Source organism: Mercenaria mercenaria, unplaced genomic scaffold (genome assembly GCF_021730395.1).
Source record: "Mercenaria mercenaria strain notata unplaced genomic scaffold, MADL_Memer_1 contig_3097, whole genome shotgun sequence".
Classification (NCBI taxonomy): domain Eukaryota; kingdom Metazoa; phylum Mollusca; class Bivalvia; order Venerida; family Veneridae; genus Mercenaria; species Mercenaria mercenaria.
In genome coordinates, this window is record NW_026461205.1 from 3621 (window position 1) to 25360 (window position 21740).

At 37.7% G+C, this 21740-nt stretch overlaps 1 protein-coding gene across 2 annotated transcripts in view; it reads left to right on the forward strand.

Moving 5' to 3' along the window:
* The first annotated feature begins 405 nt into the window (after positions 1-405).
* Positions 406-21740, forward strand: part of LOC128552734 (caspase-3-like) — a 46161-nt gene continuing 24826 nt past the window's right edge. For both annotated transcript variants that reach the window (XM_053533790.1, XM_053533791.1), the window contains exons 1-3: positions 406-667; positions 9758-9853; positions 18262-18564. In XM_053533790.1, the coding sequence (XP_053389765.1) occupies positions 493-667; positions 9758-9853; positions 18262-18564 (574 nt within the window). In that variant the 5' untranslated portion in view covers positions 406-492. The remainder of the gene's footprint in view (positions 668-9757; positions 9854-18261; positions 18565-21740) is intronic.

Sequence of the window (21740 nt, forward strand, 5' to 3'; positions counted from 1 at the left end):
ATTAATTACCTCCCTTCAATATATAAAAAAACTCATATAAATTTTTTTTTTACCAATTTAAAAATCAAATCAAAATACAGATACCAGCATTTGAAAGCATTCACCAATTATAGATTTCCGGACATTTTTAAACTTTAGAATGTCTTCATCAGTTATACGATACATGTATATAGTTATGATTTACAGGCTCTATTGAACAGGCTGAACGAAACCGATCCTGCAACATTTTCATTTTTGTCGTGTTGAGCAAGATGTGGATTGTCTACTTTTTGTATTTTGTATAGATTGTTGGTATGTTGCCCTTTTACCTAGAAGATGTTGTATTGGCATGTGATATGTACCTAAGCGGGGGACGTTGGTAACTCTGTTACGCTGAAAAATGACATATTTTCCATTACAGAAGGAGATAAAGAAAGATTGCTAAGTACTAGCACCACTGATCCAGATAAAACTACACAAAAAGATGTCTATGTTGGTTCAGGCACATCCCAGATGTATAAGCACAGCGAGATTCAAATGAACGCACAATCTTCGAACCAAACACCTTTTTCTGTTATTGAGAGAAGAGGTGCACAAGACATACGAACAGAGAATTACACGTATAAACCCTCAAAAAGAAATTCTCAGTTTAGTTTTCCTGAATATAGGATGGACAGAATACCAAGAGGTACATGACTATCTTTTAAAACTTTTGAATCATTACACCCAGAATACTAGTATTTGGGGACTAAACTGGATTCCGCTCCGTCTGTATACGGAATTTGTCTGCGCTATTTCTAAGCAATTATTTGCCAGATTTCCATCAAAGCTTGTAGTTATTATCAATGCCAAGCCTAGTTGTGCATGTGCGAAGCGTATTCCATTTCGATGGGGTTTTTACTTAGGTATGGCCCTTTATTAACATTTATGCCCCCCTTCGAAGAATGAGTGGTACATGTATAATGTTTTGCAGATGTCGGTCAGTCGGTATGTTGGTCGGTATGTGAAACAATCGGTTTTCGGATGACAAGTCAAAAACGCTTGGGTCTGGGATTATGAAAGTTGATAGGGACGTAGGTCATGACAAGCAGATGAGTCCTATTGATTTTGAGGTCAGTAAGTCAAAGGTCAAGGTTACAGTGACCCAGAACAGTTAAAAGGTTTCTGGACAAAACCTTGCAAACGCTTGGATTAGGATCAAGAAAGTCGATAGGGAAGTTGATCATGATTACCAGATGACCCCTATTGATTTTGAAGTCCGTATGTCATAAGTCAAGGTCACAATGACAGTTAAACGGTTTCCAGATGATAACTAAGGACGCTTGGGCCTAGGACCATGAAAGTTGATTGGGAGGTTGGTCATGACCAGCAGATGAACCCTATTGCTTTTTAGCCCACCATCATCTGATCAATTTCTCGTTATCGCATCTCCTCAGAAACTACTGGGGGGATTTTGACCAGACTTTGTCAGAATGATGTATTGGTACCCTAGTTGTGTCCCCCTGAAAATCTGACTGGATCAACAATTTTTGAGTGAGCTATGGCCCTTTGTTAATCCCCCGCCGTGGCGGAGGGATTATAGGAATGGTCTGCGTCCGTCCTTCCCTCCGTCCTTCCGTCTGTCCTTCCGTCCATCCTTCCGTCCGTCCTTCCGTCCGTAATAAAATCGTGTCCGGTCCATATCTTTTGAACCCATTTACATATTTCCATTATATTAACAACAAATGTTAAACTCACCAAGGCGATGTGCAGAACCCATATTTTAACAATGCTGGGTCAAGGTCAAGGTCACACTTGGGGATCAAAGGTCATGGGGTGATATTTCGTGTCCGGTCCATATCTTTTGAACCCCTTGACATATTTCCATTATATTAGCAACAAATGTTAAACTCACCAAGGCGATGTGCAGAACCCATGTTTCAACTGCGCTGGGTCAAGGTCAATGTCACACTTGGGGATCAAAGGTCATGGGGTGATATTTCGTGTCCGGTCCATATCTTCTGAACCCCTTTACATAATTCCATTATATTAACACCAAATGTTTAACTCGCCAAGGCAATGTGCAGAACCCATGTTCCACTTGCGCTAGGTCATGGTCAAGGCCACACTTGGGGATCAAAGGTCAATGGGATGATATTTTGTGTCTGATCTCTAACTTTTTAACACCTTGAAGGATTTTGAAGATACTTGACACAAATGTTCATCACATCAAGATGACTTGCAGTGCGCATGTTTCGGATGGCCCGCGTCAAGGTCAAGGTCAGAGGTGAAAGGTCATTTGTGTATATTGCTCACCATTGCCATGGTCTTGGTTTTAATTAATATTTGTTTAATAGGGAGGTTAATCATGACCAGCAGATGATCTCAATTGATTTTGGGGAAAAACTTTGAAAAACCTCTTGTCCAAAACCACAGGACCTAGGGCTTTGATATTTTGTATGTGACATCATCTAGTAGTCTTCTACTAAGGTTGTTCAAATTATCACCCCTAGGGTCAAATATGGCCCCGCCCCGAGGGTCACATTGTTCATATAGACTTATATAGGAAAAAGCTTTTAAAATCTTCTTGTCAATAACCTACAACATTCAGATTTGGACCACATGTATAGTTTTGAGTGGCATGATGAACATTGACATGAGTTGATCTTGATTTTGACCTAGTGATCTACTTTCACATTTCTGTAGCTACAGCCTTCAAATTTGGACCACATGCATAGATTTGTGCACCGGAAAAAACTTTGACCTTGTCATTGACCTAGTGACCTACTTTCACATTTTTGAAGGTACGGGCTTCAAATTTGGACCACATGCAAAGTTTTGTGTTCCGAAATGAAATTTGACCTTGATTTTGACCTGGTGACCTACTTTCACATTTCTCAAGCTACAGCCTTCAAATGTGGACCACATGCCTAGTTTTGTGTACCGAAAAAAAATGTGACCTTGACATTGACATAGTGACCTACTTTCACTTATTTGAAGGTACAGGCTTCAAATTTGGACCACATGCATAGTTTTGTGTTCCGAAATGAAATTTGACCTTGATTTTGATCTAGTGACCTACTTTCACATTTCTCAATCTACAGTCTTCAAATTTGGACCACATGCATAGTTTTGTGTACCGAAATGAACTTTGATCTTGAGATTGACCTAGTGACCTACTTTCACATTTCTCAAGCTACAGACTTCAAATAATTTGAACCACATGCATATTTTTGTGTTCTGAATTGAAATTTGACATTGATTTTTATCTAGTACCTACTTTCACATTTCTCAAGCTGCAGCCTCCAAATTTGAAGCACATGCATAGTTTTATATACCAAAATGAACTTTGAACTTGAAATTGATCTTGTGACCTACTTTCACATTTCTGAAGCTACAGCTTTCAAATTTGAACAACATGCATGGACCACATACACAGTGATGTGTACTGAAATGAAATTTGACCTTGATTTTGACCTTGAGCTAGTCTTGAAATTTGGAACAATCAAAAATGGCTTAATTGTTGGCGCCAAGATCACTCTGTGATCTCTTGTTAGATCAGTAAAACGGTTTCCGGATGCTAACTCAAGAACGCTTGGGCCTAGAATCATAAAGTTAATAGGGAGGTTAATCATGACCAGCAGATGATCTCAATTGATTTTGGGGTCATTAGATCAAAGGTCAAGGTCACAGTGACCCGGAAAAGTGAAATCGTTTCCGGACGATAACTTGTGAACGCTTGGGCCTAGGATCACGAACTTAATAACTTGACAGGGAGGTTGATCTTGATCAGCGGATGACCCCTATTGATGTTGAGGTTAATAGATCAAAGGACAAGGTCACAATGTCACGGAACAGTTAAACGGTTTCCGGATGATAACTCAAGAACGCTTGGGCCTAGGATGATGATCGTTGATAGGGGATGGTTATAACCAAGAGATGACCCCTATTGATTTTGTGGTCTGCACGCCAGAGGTCAAGGTCACATTGACCTGGAACAATTAAATCGTTTCCGAACGATAACTTGAGAACGCTTAAGCCTAGGATTACGAAACTTAATAAGGAGGTTGGTCATGACCAGCACATATTGATTTAGATGTCAATAGGTCAATGGGCAAGGTCACATTAATTCAGAATAGTAGAACTTTTGTGTACAGTGACCAAATAAATTATGTTTATTGTGCAATTACTGAATGCATCAAGGGTGGAGTTGGGGTAGGGGTGGCATTTCGTGTTCTACCAGCTGTTGTTTCTTTATATAATATTATGTAAATGGAAAAAAATTGTCCGCGCTATTTCTTGGTACACTTATTCCAGACTTTTCATTGGTACCAAATCAAGTTGGGCATGTGCAAAAGACGTTCCATTTGAATGATTATCACATAGTTATGGCCCTTTATTATTTTTTTAGCTCGCCTATTAGTATGGGGATGCATGGTCCGTCGTCCAATTTTTTTACTTTTCCTCTGAAACTACTGGTCAGAATAACACCAAATTTGGTCTGTAGCATCCTGGTGAGGTCCTTTATTAAATTTGTTCAAATGGAGGCACTTGGCCCCTTTTAGGAGCTGCTAGAGTTATAAATAGAAAACCTTTAAACAACTTCTTTTCATGAACTGCTGGATGGATCTTCATCGAACTTGGTCTATAGCATCATTATAAGGCCCTTCTTCAATTTTGTTCAATTAGGGGCACTTTAACCTTTTTGGGGGCTGAAAGAGCTCAAAAATAGAAATACCTTTAAAGGACTTCTACTCATGAACCGCTTGATGGATCATCATTAAACTTTGTCTGTAGCATCATTATAAAGTCCCCTCACAAATTTGTTCAGATGGGAGCACTTGGTCTGTAGCATCATTATAAGGTCCTCTCCCAAGTTTGTTAAAATGGGGGTAATTGGCCCCTTTTAGGGGCCGCTAGAGCTAAAAATAGAAAAACATTTAAACGACTTCTTCTTATGAACCGCTTGATGGATCTTCATCAAACTTGGTCTGTAGCATCATTATAAAGTCCTCTCCCAAATTTATATAAATGGGGGCACTTGACCCCTTTTAGAGGCCGCGAGAGCTAAAAATAAAAATACTTTTAAATGACCTCTCCCCAGGACCCGCTTGATGGATCTTCATGAAACTTGGTCTGCAGCATCGTTATATGGTCATCTCCAAAATTTATTCAATAGGGACACTTGGTCCCTTTTAGGGACTGCTAGGGCTAAAAATAGAAATACCTTGAAACGACTTCTTCTCATGAACCATTTGATGGATCTTCTTCTAACTTGGTCTGAAGCATCATTAAATAGTCCTCTCCCAAGTTTGTTCAAATGAGGGCACTCATTACCACTCACATCATATGGCACAAAGGTCATAGCTCTGGCGCCAATGTTTCATGAATGTTTCATGAATTATGCCCTCTTTTACTTGGAAATTATGGTTAATTTTGATGCATTTTCACTATTTCTCAGTTATAACGAAATGAACTTAATTCAAACTTAAGGTAGTTGTTCCACATCATCACCCACATAATATGACATAAGTTGCATAACTCTTGCACCAATATTTTATGAATTATGCCCCATATTTGCTTAGAATTATACTTACAGTGTTTTGATACATTTTAGTATTACTTAATATTTCGACACAGACACAAGCTATTGTGCAATATCTTTACTCCCCATTGGAGTCATTAACCACTCCAGTGACATCTCCAGTTTTCTCAGATGTGCCCAATTTCACTATCCAGCATCGAAATAGTCGAGCACGCTGTGACAGCTCTTGTTATACGCCTTGGCGTCCGCAAACATTGTCGGAGCATTTCTTTTTTATGCATGGAGGGCTTTTGATGTAACTTGGCACACTTGTTCACCATCTTGAGGCGGAGTATCATGCGCAAGAACCAGGTCCTTGGTCTAAGATCAAAGTTAAACTTAGAGATCAAAGGGCAAATAAAAGAATGACTTTGTCTTGGGTATTTCCTCTTTATGCTTTGAGGGATTTTTATGTAACTTGGAACAATTGTTCACAATCATGAGATCGAGTATCATGCATAAAAAACCAGGTTCCTAGGTCAAGGTCAAGGTCACACTTAGAGGCAAAATGTCAGATACAAAAATAACTGTCCGGAGCATTTCATTTTCATGCGTGGAGGGATTTTGATTTAACTTGGAACAATTGTTCAGCATCATGAGACAGAGTGTCATGCGAAAGAACCAGGACCCTAGATTAGAAGTACTTCCCTTTGTTTTTACTATAAACAGCTTAGACTGATTAACTTTTTCATTACTGGCCATAGGGAAAACTCGAGACTGTTATTAGTACAACATACATGTAACATTAAATTTTTAGGTGTAGTTTGAACTATCGTAACCTGAAAAAGTTTTTTTGTGTGGACTTACATTTTACCTCACCTGAGCACAAAGTGCTCAATGTAAGGTATTGTGATCACGCTGTGTCCGTCGTCCATGCGTGCGTGCGTCCATGCGTGCGCAAAGTCGTCCGTCGTCAACAATTATGTCTAAACAACATCTCCTCCAAAACCACTCAATGGATTTTAATGAAACTTGGCCTTGATGTTGCTTGGGTGGTCCTCTACCAAAGTTGTTCGAACGGTTCCGCTTGGTTGTTTATAGGGCCGCCAGAACTAAAAATAGAAACTCTTCAATCGAAAACTCCTCCTAAACAGATGGTCCGATTTTGAAATAATTTCACATAATTAGTCGTTATGTTATCCTCTACCAAAATCTTTCAAATTATACTGATTTGTCAAAAAACATGGCCGCCAGAGGGCGTGGTCACTTTTCCCGATATTAATATAATGGAAACTTTAAAAATCTTTTTGTGTGAATCTGCTTGTCCGATTTTAGAATAATTTTACGCAAATGGTCCATGTGTGACCCACTACCAAGTTTGTTCAGATAATTTTAATTTGTCAAAAAACATGGCCACCAGAGGGCGTGTCACTTTTCCCTATATGTATATAGTGGAAACTGTAAAAATCTTCTTGTGAGAAACTGTTTGCCCGATTTTAGAATAATTTTACACAAATGGTCCTTGTGTGACCCTCTGCCAAGATTGTTTAGTATTTATTTTGATTCGTCAGTAAACGTGGCCGCCAGAGGGCGTGGTCACTTTTCCCTATATGTATATAGTGGAAACTTTAAAAAAATTCTTGTTTGAAACTGCAAGCCCGATTTTAAAATATTTTTACACAAAAGGTTCTTGTGTGACCCTCTACCAAAATTGTTCACATTATTGTGATTCGTCAAAAACATGGCTGCCAGTGGGTGTGGTTACTTTCCTTCTCTGAATCAATCATAGCTAGAGCCTTGATATTATGCGTGTGATATCAGATTTGTAATGTCTACATAAATTGTTCAAATTATTGCCCTAGGTTCCAAGGTGTGTGTGACATATATATATATTAATATGCTTACACAGAAGAAATCTAACTCTGTACTAACACATACACACTTGAAGCCTTGCATACAGGTGAGCTCTTTAGGGCCAATAACCCACTTGTTTAAGATTAGCTTACCGTTGTTGTTACTATAAATAACTTTAATTGATATTGAAACATTTTATAATTGACTGTAGAGAGAAAAGCCAAGACCACTTTTCTGTGATACAACATAGATGTTTATTCAAATTTTAGGTGTAGTAGGTGTGGACAAAAACATAAAACAAAATATATATTTCTTGTGGACTAACTTTCCTTTGTTGCTACTTTAAATAGCTTATTATGTCTCCCACCATACAGTGGTGTGGGAGACATATTGATTTACTCCTGTCCCTGTGTGTGTTATTGTGTGTGTCTGTCTGTCACAAATCTTGTCCGCACTCAAAGTCGAATGTTTCTCGTCTTCACCAAACTCAAACAAAATGTGTTTGGCCATAAGTCCTCGGCCAGGTTCGATAACTAGCCAAATTGGCCCAGGCACTTAGGAATTATGGCCCTTGAATTACCGAAAAGTAACCTTTTTACTCTTGTCCACGCTCTGAGTCGACAATTTCTCATCCGATCTTCATCAAACTTGAACCAAATGTCCTCGGCCATGTTCATTAAGTAAACAGTATATAAAGACTGACTTACTGTTTAGATGATTAGGCAGTTTTGGGAGACAAAATTATATAGAATATGTTTTACTGTAACATTTACATGACGGGCGTATATTGTAACATTCTGGCACTCTTGTCCTTGAAGTATTTTTCTAACATAAGTAGTAGCCCGCCCGCTTAGCTCAAAAGGTAAGAGCGTTGGTCTACGGATCGCGGGGTCGTGAGTTCGATCCTCGGGCGGGGCGTATGTTCTCCGTGACTATTTGATAAACGACACTGTGTCTGAAATCATTAGTCCTCCACCTCTGGTTCATGTGGGGAAGTTGGCAGTTACTTGCGGAGAACAGGTTTGTACTGGTACAGAATCCAGGAACACTGGTTAGGTTAACTGCCCGCCATTACATGACTGAAATACTGTTGAAAAACGGCGTTAAACCCAAAACACACAAACTAACATAAGTAAAGTATATCTAGTTGACGGCCTTAGTGATTACATGGTCCCTTGACCGTGACCTTGGCCTACTGGCCTATTTTCTTTTTTTAGCTCACGTGTCACGAAGTGGCAAGGTGAGCTGTTGTGACCGCTTGATGTCCGTCGTACGTCGTCCGTCGTGCGTCAACAATTTGTAAAAAAATCTTCTTCTTGAAAACCACTGGGCAGAATTACACCAAACTTCACAGGAATGATCCTTGGGTGACCTTCTTTCAAAATTGTTCAAACAATTGGATTCCATTCAAAACTCTGGTTGCCATGGCAACCGAAAGGAAAAAATTTAAAAATCTTCTTCTCAAAACCCAGAAGCCCTAGAGCTTAGATATTTGGTGTGAAGCATTGCCTAGTGCACCTCTACCAAATTTGTTCAAATCATGACCCAGGGTACAAAATTGACCCCGCCCCAGGGTCACTTGATTTTACATATGAAAATCTTCAAAAATCTTCTTCTCAGATCTTAGATATTTGACATGTAGCATTGCCTAGTAGACTTTTACAAAATTTATTCAAATCATGACCCCCTGGGGTCAAACTGACCCCGCCCCATGGGGTTACTTGATTGTACATAGAAAATTTTTCAAAATTTTCTAAAAATAAACCAGAAGACCTAGAGCTTAGATATTTGACATGTAGCATTAGTGGACCTCTACAAAAAGTTTTCGAATCTTGTTTTTAAAGTTACTTTAAGAAAATTTCAACTATATTTTCTCATAATTCTTTTGATTGATTTTTATTATGATCTTTTGACCTTGAAGACTTGCCCTTAAGTGCAATGATAACAGGTGAGCGATATAGGGCCATCATGGCCCTCTTGTTTTTAAATATTGCCGTAAAATTTGGACCACTCGTACAGTTTTGAACACAAATCTCAAAACTGACTTTCAGTGACCTTGATTTTGACCTACTGACCTACTTTCTTCTTTTTAAGGTACAAAAAATGAAATTTGGAGATCTCACACAGTTTTGCGCAACATATTTTGCGCATCTTTGTACATTTTCTCCGTGTACAATATACAAATGCAGTATATCATATTTTCAATACCCCTGTTTCTTTGACAATAAGCTGCTGTTTAGGGGTATTCATCACCATTAGTGGTAGATCTTTTCCACTAGTGCTTTACCTTTCAGCAATAGTTCTACTTGTCCAATTGTTATTTATCGCATTTATGCTGTCCTATGAGATAGCATAATTTACCTGTCGTTTTGTAAATCTAGAGACAGTTGTAACATTGATACTTTTTGGTTTTCTTTGCAGGATATTGTGTTATCATAAACAATAGACATTTTTATAAAGAAAATGGGGACCATTCATGGCCAATGCCGGATCGGAATGGAACAGAAAAGGATGCAGGTATATTAAGTTTAACCAGTTTATAGAAAATCTGTCTGCGGACAATGCTGTTTTTAGCTCATCTGTCACATAGTGACAAGGTGGACTTTTTAGATCGTCTTTCGTTCGTCGTCCGACCACACTTTCTTGTGAAAACGGTAGAGACCACAGTTTGCAATCAATTTTAATCAAACTTGCTAACAACTTGTAATGTCATAATATCTCGGTTTCTTTCGAAAATTGGCCAGATCCCATCATGGGTTCTAGAGATATGGCCCCTTAAAGGGCCAAATTTGCCATTTTGGCCTTTGCAGCCATATAGAGACCTCATTTTTGGTATGATTTAATACAGGCTTGTAAAATATCTTTAACAACAACAGCTTGATTCCATGATGAATTCGTCTGATGCAAAATAAGATCCGGAGTTAAGGCCCCTGATTTAACACTGAAGAGCCAAAATGTGTTAATTTTTACCTTGTAAGGCACATTTTACATTCGATTTTAACCACACTTATACGCAACTTAAGTCACAGTTAGATCTCAGTTCCTTTAATTCTATTTTAACTCAGCCATATAGAGGTTTCATTTTACTTTGTTTGATACAAACTTGCACAGAATGTTTATCTTGATGATATCAAGGCCATATTCAGGTCATGTGTCGAGTCCAAAACTAGGTCACCAGGTCAAATCAATGAAAACGTTTGTTAAGACCCTAGAGACAACATTAATGAAGCTTTTTTCATGACACTTGGTCAGAATGTTTATCTTGATGATTCCTATGCCAAATTCAAAACTGGGTCATATGGGTTAAAAAACTAGGTCTCCCGGTCAAATGAAATGAAAAACTTGTTAACACTAACAAATCAAGCACCCTAGAGGAAACATTTATGATCCTATGTTCATGATACTTAGTCAGAATGTTTATCTTGATAATTCCTATTCCAGATTCAAAACTGGGTCATATGGGATCAAAATCTAGGTCACTCGGTCAAATGAAAGGATAAGATTGTAAACACTATTTAGGCCATATTTAAGACCCTATCTTCATGAAACTTGGTAAGAATGTTTGTCTTGATGATTCCTAGGCCATTTTCAAAACCGGGTCATGTGAGTTTAAAATCTAGGTCACTCGAACACCCTAGAGGATACATGTATGATCCTATTTTCATGATACTTGGACAGAATGTTTATCTTGATGATTCCTATTCCAGATTCAAACCTGGGGCATACGGGATCAAAATCTAGGTCACTCGGTCACTTGGTAAGAATGTTTGTCTTGATAATTTCTAGACAGAGTTCGAAACTGGGTCATGTGGGGTCAAAAACTCGGTCAACACTCAAATCAAAGGAAAAAGCTTAATAACACTGAATAGGCCACATTTGGTTTGAACAATACATCTCTCTCTCTCTCTCTCTCTCTCTCTCTCTCTCTATATATATATATATATATATATATATATATACATTTACAAAATGAAACGCTATCTTGATGATTCCACGGCCAGGTGTTACAGGTCAGCGATAAAGAGTCATCATGACCCTCTTGATAGCTCGATGTCCGGCGGCCGTCTTCTGTCTGTCGCCTGTCTGTCTGTCAACGTTAAGCTTGTGTATACGATAGAGGCTGTATTTTTCAACTGATCTTCATGAAAGTTTGTCAGAATGATAACCTTGATGAAATCTAGACCAAGTTCGAAAATGGGTCATCTGGGTTCAAAAACTATGTCACTAGGTCAAATCAAATAAAAACTGTGTGTGCGATAGAGGTTGTATTTTTCACTTGATCTTCATACATTTTAGTCAGAATGATTACCTTGATAAAATCTAGGCCAGTTTCGAAAATGGGAGATATGGGGTAAAAAAACTAGGTCAATAGGTCACTAGGTCAAATCAAATAAAAACCTTTTGTATGCGATAGAGGCTTTATTAGCTCACCTGTCACAAAGTCACAAGGTGAGCTTTTGTGATCGCGCGGTGTCCGTCGTCCGTGCGTGCGTGCGTCCGTAAACTTTTGCTTATGACCACTCTAGAGGTCACATTTTTCATGGGATCTTTATGAAAGTTGGTCAGAATGTTCACCTTGATGATATCTAGGTCAAATTCGAAACTGGGTCATGTGCCATCAAAAACTAGGTCAGTACGTCTAAAAATAGAAAAACCTTGTGACCTCTCTAGAGGCCATATATTTCACAAGATCTTCATGAAAATTGGTCAGAATGTTCATCTTGATGATATCTAGGTCAGGTTCGAAACTGGGTCACGTGCCATCTAAAACTAGGTCAGTAGGTCTAAAAATAGAAAAACCTTGTGACATCTCTAGAGGCCATTTATTTCAAAAGATCTTCATGAAAATTGGTCAGAACGTTCACCTTGATGATATCTAGGTCAAGTTCGAAACTGATTCACGTGCCGTCAAAAAGTAGGTCAGTAGGTCAAATAATAGAAAAACATTGTGACGTCTCTAAAGGCCATATTTTTCATGGGATCTGTATGAAAATTGGTCTGAATGTTCATCTTGATGATATCTAGGTCAGGTTCGAAACTGGGTCACGTGCGGTCAAAAAGTAGGTCAGTAGGTCTAAAAATAGAAAAACATTATGACCTCTCTAGAGGCCATATATTTCATGAAATTGGTCAGAATGTTCACCTTGGTGATATTTAGGTCAAGTTCGAAAGTGGGTCACGTGGGGTCAAAAACTAGGTCAGTAGGTCAATTAATAGAAAAACCTTGTGACCTCTCTAGAGGCCATATTTTTCATGGGATCTGTATGAAAGTTGGTCTGAATGTTCATCTTGATGATATCTAGGTCAGGTTCGAAACCGGGTCACGTGCCTTCAAAAACTAGGTCAGTAGGTCAAATCATATAAAAACCTTGTAACCTCTCTAAAGGCCATATTTTTCTTGGGATCTGTATGAAAATTGGTCTGAATGTTCATCTTGATTATATCTAGGTCAAGTTCGAAACAGGGTCATGTGCGATCAAAAACTAGGTCAGTAGGTCAAATAATAGAAAAACCTTGTGACCTTGTGACCTCTCTAGAGGCCATATTTTTCATGGGATCTGTATGAAAGTTGGTCTGAATGTTCATCTTGATGATATCTAGGTCAAGTTTGAAAGTGGGTCACGTGCCATCAAAAACTATGTCTGTAGGTCAGATAATAGAAAAGCCTTGTGACCTCTCTAAAGGCCATATTTGTCATGGGATCTGTATGAAAATTGGTCTGAATGTTCCTCTTGGTGATATCTAGGTCAAGTTTGAAACTGGGTCATGTGCGATCAAAAACTAGGTCAGTAGGTCTAAAAATAGAAAAACCACGTGACCTCTCTAGTGGCCATACTTGTGAATGGATCTCCATAAAAATTGGTCAGATTGTTCACCTTGATGATATCTAGGTCATGTTTGAAACTGGGTCATGTTGCCTTAAAAAACTAGGTCAGTAGGTCAAATAATAAAAAAACCTTGTGACCTCTCTAGAGGCCATACTTTCCATGGAGTCTGTATGAAAGTTGGTCTGAATATTCATCTTGATGATATCTAGATCAGGTTTGAAACTGGGTTAACTGCGGTCAAAAACTAGGTCAGTAGGTCTAAAATTATTAAAATCTTTTGACCTCTCTAGAGGCCATATTTTTCAATGGATCTTCATGAAAATTGATCTGAATGTTCACCTTGATGATATCTAAGTCAATTTCGAAACTGGGTCACGTGCGGTCAAAAACTAAACCAGTAGGTATAAAAATAGAAAAACCTTGTGACCTCTCTAGAGGCCATATTTTTCATGAGGTCTTCATGAAAGTTAGTGAGAATGTTCACCTTGATGATATCTAGGTAAAATTCAAAACAGGGTCACGTACCTTCGAAAACTAGGTCAATAGGTCAAATAATAGAAAAACCTTGTGACCTCTCTAGAGACCATATTTTTCAATGGATCTTCATGAAAATTGGTCAGAATTTTTATCTTGATAATATCTAGGCCAAGTTCAAAACTGGGTCACATGAGCTCAAAAACTAGGTCACTATGTCAAAGAATAGAAAAAACGACGTCATACTCAAAACTGGGTCATTAGGGAAGAGGTGAGCGATTCAGGACCATCATGGTCCTCTTGTTTTTCAAATGATCTTCATGAAATTGTGTCAGAATGGTTTCCCTGATAAAATCTAGAAGCAGTTCGAAAATAGAGACTGTATTTTTATGCCCCCGGCTTCTACTGATGCGGGAGGGATATAGTGATTGTCCTGTCCGTCCGTCCGTCCATACGAGGTTAACCAAATGGGACCGTTTCGTCTAGCATCAGTACCCCTTACTAGAATGACTTGATACTAATGCAGATGTAACCTGTGACCATTCTTCATCTTCAGACATCACCTGACCTCAGTTTGACCTTGACCTTGAACTTGACTTCGTTTTGGACTTTGGTTGCTTTGTATCGACAAGGATGCCGCCAGGGGCATCAAGCGTTTATTGAACGCAGCTCCTTATTCAATTTATATTTATGAAGTATGATCAAAATGATTGCCATGATGAAATCTAGGTCAAGTTTAAATATGGGTCATCTGGGGTCAAAAGCTAGATCACTAGGTCAAATCAAAGAAAAACATTGTGTATGCGATAAAAGGCTGTATTTTTCAATTGATCTTCATTAATTGTGAATAGAATCGAGTTTTTAAATGGGTCATCTAGGGTCAAAAACTAGATCACTAGGTCAAATAAAAGAAAAACCCTGTGATTCGATAGAGGCTGTATTTTTCAATTGATCTTCATGAAATCTGGTTGGAATGATTGCCCTGATAAAATCTAGGTCAAATTTGAATATGGTTTATATGGGGTTAAAAACTAGGTCACTAGGTCAAATCATAGAAAAACCTTGTGTATGCGATAGAGGTTGTATTTTTCAATTGATCTTCTTGAACTTTGGTCAGAATGATTGCCTTGATGAAATCTAGGTCGAGTTTGAGTATTGGTCATCTGGGGGTCAAAAACTAGGTCACTAGGTCGAATCAAAGCAAACACTTTGTGTATGCGATAGAGGTGTATTTTTCAAATGATCTTCATAAAATTTGGAAGAATGATTGCCTTGATGAAACCTATGTCAAATTCGAATATAGGTCATCATGAAATATGGTCAGAATGATTGCCTTGATGAAATCTAGGTCGAATTTGAATATGGGTCATCTGTGGGTCAAAAACAATGTCACTAGGTCAAATCATAGAAAAATCTTGTGTATGCGATAGAGGTTGTACTTTCCAAATGATCTTCAAGAGATTTTAAAAGAATGATTGCCTTGATGAAATCTAGGTCAAGTTTGAATATTGGTCATCTGGGGTCAAAAACTAGGTCACTAGGTAATATCAAAGAAAATACTTTTTTAAAGTCAAGAGACCACTTTTGTTTGGTCCAGCCCTTATGAAAATTGGCCAGAATATTTGTTTTCATGAAATCACGAGATCAGACATGTTTACACTGTTATGGTGTGTTTCTCAGGTGAGCGACCTAGGGCCATCTTGGCCCTCTTGTTAGCTTGTCTTAGCACAAATGCTTGAGGTGAGCTAATGTGATCGCTCACCGTCTGTCTGTTCGTAATGACATCTCCTCTGGAATAACTGGCCCAAATTGCACCCAGCTGCATGCTAGCATGGTCCTCTAGCGGGTAAGTTCAAATCTGTAAGCTTGTCCCCCTTTTAGAACTGCCAGGTGAGCTTTAATAAAAAAAATACAACTTTAAATCCGGCTAAGGCGGAAAAGTTTGGCTGACAATGAATTTCATGATTTGTGAATAAAATAGCATGAGTTTGGGCGGAAAAGTGATGGTTTGTAGAGTTAGAAATTCGAAAGTGGCTATTCATACGGCTCTTCCGGACGAATAGTGAAACAGCCTGCAGGTGCCTAGGGTCAAATATGGTCCCACTCTGGGGGTCACATGGTTTATATAGACTTATATAACTTTGAAAATCTTCTCGGCAAAATCACATGGCCCAGGCATTTGATATTTGGTATGTAGCATCGTATAGTAGTCCTTTACCAAGATCATCCAAATTATTCCCCCTGGGCTGAAACTGGCTCTGCCCCGGGGGCATGTGGTTTAAATTGATCTGTATAGGGAAAAACCTTAAAAAATATTGTCTTAAACCATAAAGCCCAGACGTTAGATATGTAGTATTTGGCGTGCTCTAGTTTTTCCTTATCGAGATTGTTGAAATCATGACCCTTGGATCAACATATGCCACGCCCGGAGGCCCTTCGATTTACACTGACTTATAAAGGAAAAATATTTAAAAATCTCTATGTGCAGAACCAGAAGGTCGAAACCTTAGATATTTGGTTTTTAATATTGTCTAATGGTCAGCAATCAAGTTTGTTCAAATCATGACCTTGGAGTCTACTGACCTACTTTTTCGTTTTAAAACATAAAGCATAGAAATATGGACCACATCTTTAATTTTTGATACAGATTCCAATATTCATCTTGAAAAGTCTAAATCATGACCTACAGACATACTTTCTTGTTTTTGAATGTACAGCATAGAAATTTCAAATTTCAATCATCATCTATAATATTCTTAACCCATGACATACTGACCCACTACAGCAAAGAGATTTCGACCAGCTGTATAATGTTTGATACAGATTTCAATTCTCATCTTGAATAATCTTTATCATGACCCACTGACCTACTTTCTGTTTTTAAATTTTCATCAAAGACATTTGGGCCACTTGTATAATTTTTGATACAGATTTCAATACTTACCTTGAATAGTCTTAATCTTGACCTATTGACCTACTTCCTTGTTTTGTTTAAGGCACAGCATTGAAATTTGGACCACGTGTATAACTTTTGATACAGATTTCAATATTCATATTCAATAATCTTAACCCTTAATACTGAAGCTACATAAAACAGATTTGGACCTCCTGTATAATTGTAACTGATTTCAATTGTTATCTTGAATAATCTTTACCATGACCTACTCACCTAGTTTTTTTGAAGCTTTAGCAAAGAATTTCTTTTCAAGCAAGCAACTAAACTCAGGTGAGCGATATAGGGCCATCATGGCCCTCTTGAGCCCACCCGCTTAGCTTAATAGTGAGACCGCTGATCTACGGATCGTGGGTTTGCTAGTTCGAGCCCTGGGCGAGGCGTATGTTCTCCGTGACGATTTGATAAAATACATTGTGTCTCAAATCATTCGTCCTCCACCACTGATCGATGTGGAGAAGTTGGCAGTAACTCGCAGAGAACATGTTTGTACTGGTACAGAATCCAAGAACTCTGGTTAGGTGAACTGCCCGCCATTGCATAACTGTAGTACTGTCGAAAAACGGCGTTAAGCCCGAAACAAACAAATAAACATGGCCTTTTGTATAATTATGTACCTATTTTTAATATATTTCTAGCCCTATAGCAAAGATCGAAAGCAGCTAATTGTATTATGTATAGATATGCTTTGAAACTATTTTTCTTACCGCAATAATGTACGTTTGACTACTATTTTGCTGTTCTATAAAGAGTAATTATGGATTGCTATGTATCAATCATTAAACTGGTATCAAGCTTTTAACATAATTATACTAAGATATGTAAATAATACACTCAATTACTTACGACTGTGTCCATAGATCATTGTCTGCTGAAATATTTGCTTTAGTATAGAATCCGATACATTTGGCAATTTGGTTACCAGACACCATTTGACAAGTCAGTAACGTATTTATCGATTTATACTATTTACACGACTGGGACCAAGACAAAATGTTTTAGGACAGCTCTAGTGTGCCAGTTAACAGTATGACGATATGCTTGTTTAATGGAATGGATATTTTGATGGTATTCAACGAGGCTACACCGTGAAACACTCATTTTTATAACATCAGTGACAGTGATAAAATTTGTATGGGAAAAACAGCTTTTAATTTATTTGAATTTGATAATAATGTTCGTCATGATCATAATAATGAAAAGGTCAAACAAGCTGAATTGATATTGCCATTATCTTCATATACAGTTCTTCTCGAAAAATCAAATTTATTTTTATGATAAATATAGGTCAAGGTTACAGGGGCTAGAACATTGAAAGCCGTTTCCAATCCATAACTTGAGAACCATTAGGCCAAGAATGTTCAAACGTCTTGGAATGATTGGACACGCCGAGCAGATGATCACTGTTGCAGCCAGCCATCGGTGTCTCTTGGACTTTTGTTCCTGTCCCCTTTTGACTTATTGCCTATTACTACTATGCATTTGGGAGTGTTTAGCTTGGTTTCTTCTAAACTGATGTCCAAAAATAATATTGTTCAAACTTTATTGATACTCTTGTTTTGTAGATTAAGATTTAGAAATTGTGTGAGACCGAAACGTGATAAGCATTTTCATTTTAGCATGAACACTCTAAAGTACATGTTATTTTCACATTGTTTTTCTTTTTTCAGAATATTTGAGATACACATTCAGCAGACTTCATTTTATTGTTCGTCAACAAGACAACCTGAGTGACACTGAAATGATGAAGTTTCTTTGCAACATTGGTCAAGATGATGATAATGAACGATATGATTGTTTCGTTTGTGTAATTTTGACGCATGGCGTTTTGAATCATATATATGGTTCAAATGGGAAATTAGTGGCAATAAAAGATGTAACTGCTATTTTCCAACCTAGTCGATGTAAGGGATTACTTGGAAAACCGAAAATATTTTTCATACAAGCATGCCAAGGCAGAGAGAAAATGACAGGTACTACTGAAAAGTGATTTGTTTGTATCTTTACCAAAGTTGGTCTATAGCTTCCTTGCAGTGACTTTTACTCATATATCTAGTTTCAAAATGAGTCCTGTTGGTTCCTAACTCATTTTTACGATATATTGTTTTTTAAAAATCATTTTCGCTACTGACTGTTTCCATATGTTAATTTCAGCCGTTAGCATTATTGTTTTCAATGAAATGATACAAAAGTGAGCAATACTGTTTGTCACCTATCATTTGATGCTAATTTAGCAAAATCAAAATCTTTTAAGCAGACCTGAACGGAAGGTTCATGGTAGCGTTTGGTGTAGATAGCTCGTCTGGTGTCCATTGTATGGTGTCTATTGCCATAGTTTACATCAACTAGGCATTGTAACTGAAAATACAAACTTCATGTAGGAGCTATCTATATTAAATACATGTCTAGTCGACTGCATCATAATACAAGGACTGAAAAACTATTAAAATATTATTTCCTGAAAAAGAGTTATTTGTGCTGAAAAAAAAAATGATCCCGGATGAAATATTTGGAAAAAATGGAGACAACTTCGCAAAGACTTTATGATAGGCTTAGGTGAATATTGACCTAGAACCTCATGCAAACTATGCACGTCTTACCTCAAATCATGAAGAAAGCATGCATACTTGCCACATGGATTAGCAACCTGAATACAAAACTATGTAAAGATCAAATAATTGATTGCCCTGGGGAAAGTAGGACATTTTTTGTGCTGAAATTTGTCAACAGACGATTTTTTTTAAAAAGTCAAAACCCACATAATTTCACAAGGTGAAATATGTTGAAAAGGCTACTGCTGGAAAGAGAACTATCTCAACTACCCATACATATGCGCCAAAGTATGAGGAAAATATCTAGAAATATGAGAAAATCGAAGAAATCAATTTTAAGACTGTCAGATGCATAACTGTGTAATCTTACATGGAATTTATCATAGATAGGTTACTTTTCCTTTGTACTGATATAACATGGGCAGGATTAGGATTAAGATACGGTGTTCACTCAACAGTTTCACTATTTCACAAACATCCTTGCAAGATCCTTTCTCAAATTTATTCAATATGGGCGCTTAAATTCTTTTAGGGCCTGCTAGAGCTAAAATAAAAAAAAAAACAACTATTTAAACAGCTTTTCAGATCTTCATCAAACTTAGTCTATAGCATCATTGTAAAGTTCTTTCCAAACTTTGTTCAAATAGCGGCCCCACAGCCTTTATAGGGGCAACAAGAGCAAATACTTGAAAAACCTTTAAACGACTTCTGCTCAAGAACTGCTTGATGGATATGCATCAAATTTGTTCTGTGCCATCATTGTAAGGTCGTCTTTCAAATTTAACAAATAAAGCTTTTTTGCCCCTTTTAGGGACCACTTTTTACCAGTTTAGCTAAAAAAGAACTACCTTTAAATACCTTTAAACAGAACAGTCATTTTAGTTTGACCTGTACATAGTACATCATCATATAATACATATATTATATACAATTAAACATGTTATCACTTGTAAAAATGTAAGTTTACATAGTGTTATGATGAATAATATATGCGATTTTATAAATAGTATCGAAATGCTGACAGTTATTTGTAGCCTGCACCGAAAAATGTAAGATAGGTTAAGAAATATGTTTTTAGCTCATCTGTCACAAAGTGACAAGGTGAGCTTTAGTGATCGCGCGGCGTCCGTCGTCCGTCCGCGCGTGCGTCCGTGCGTGCGTCCGTAAACTTTTGCTTGTGACCACTCTAGAGGTCACATTTTTTGTGGGATCTTTATGAAAGTTGGTCAGAATGTTCATCTTGATGATATCTAGGTCAAGTTCGAAACTGGGTCACGTGCCATCAAAAACTAGGCCAGTAGGTCTAAAAATAGAAAAACCTTGTGACCTCCCGAGAGCCCATATATTTCACAAGATCTTCATGAAAATTGGTCAGAATGTTCACCTTGATGATATCGAAACTGGGTCACGTGTCTTCAAAAACTAGGTCAGTAGGTCAAATAATAGAAAAACCTTGTGACCTCTGTAAAGGCCATATTTTTCATGGGATTTGTGTGAAAGTTGGTCTGAATGTTCATCTTGATGATATCTAGGTCAGATTCGAAACTGGGTCACGTGTGGTCAAAAACTAGGTCAGTAGGTCTAAAAATAGAAAAACCTTGTGACCCCTCTAGAGGTCATATATTTTATGAGATCTTCATGAAAATTGGTCAATGTTCACCTTGATGATATCTAGGTCAAGTTCGAAAGTGGGTCACGTGCCGTCAAAAACTAGGTCAGTAGGTCAAATAATAGAAAAACCTTGTGACCTCTCTAGAGGCCATATTTTTCATAGGATCTGTATGAATGTTGGTCTGAATGTTCATCTTGATGATATCTAGGTCAAGTTCGAAAGTGGGTCACGTGCCTTCAAAAACTAGGTCAGTAGGTCAAATAATAGAAAAACCTTGTGACCTCTTTAAAGGCCATATTTTTCATGGGATCTGTATGAAAGTTGGTCTAAAAGTTCATCTTGATGATATCTAGGTCAAATTCGAAACAGGGTCATTTGCGATCAAAAACTAGGTCAGTAGGTCTAAAAATAGAAAAACCTTGTGACCTCTCCATAGGCCATATTTGTGAATTTCAGAATGATATCTAGGTCAAATTCGAAAGTGGGTCACGTGCCTTCAAAAAGTAGGTCAGTAGGTCAAATAATGAAAAAAGGTTGTGACCTCTAGAGGCCAAACTTTTCATGAGATCTGTATGAAAGTTGGTCTGAATGTTTATCTTCATGATATAAAGGTCAAGTTTGAAACTGGGTCACGTGTGGTCATAAGCTAGGTCAGTAGGTCTAAAAATAGAAAAACCTTGTGACCTCTCTAGAGGCCATACCCTTGAATGGATCTTCATGAAAATTAGTCAGAATGTTCACCTTGATGATATCTAGGTCAAATTTGAAACTGGGTCATGTGCCTTAAAAAACTAGGTCAGTAGGTCAAATAATAAAAAAACCTTGTGACCTCTCTAAAGGCCATACTTTTCATGGGATCTGTATGAAATTTGGTCTGAATGTTCATCTTGTTGATATCTAGGTCAGTTTTGAAACTGGGTCAACTGCGATCAAAAACTAGGACAGTAGGTCTAAAATTAGAAAAATCTTTCGACCTCTCTAGAGG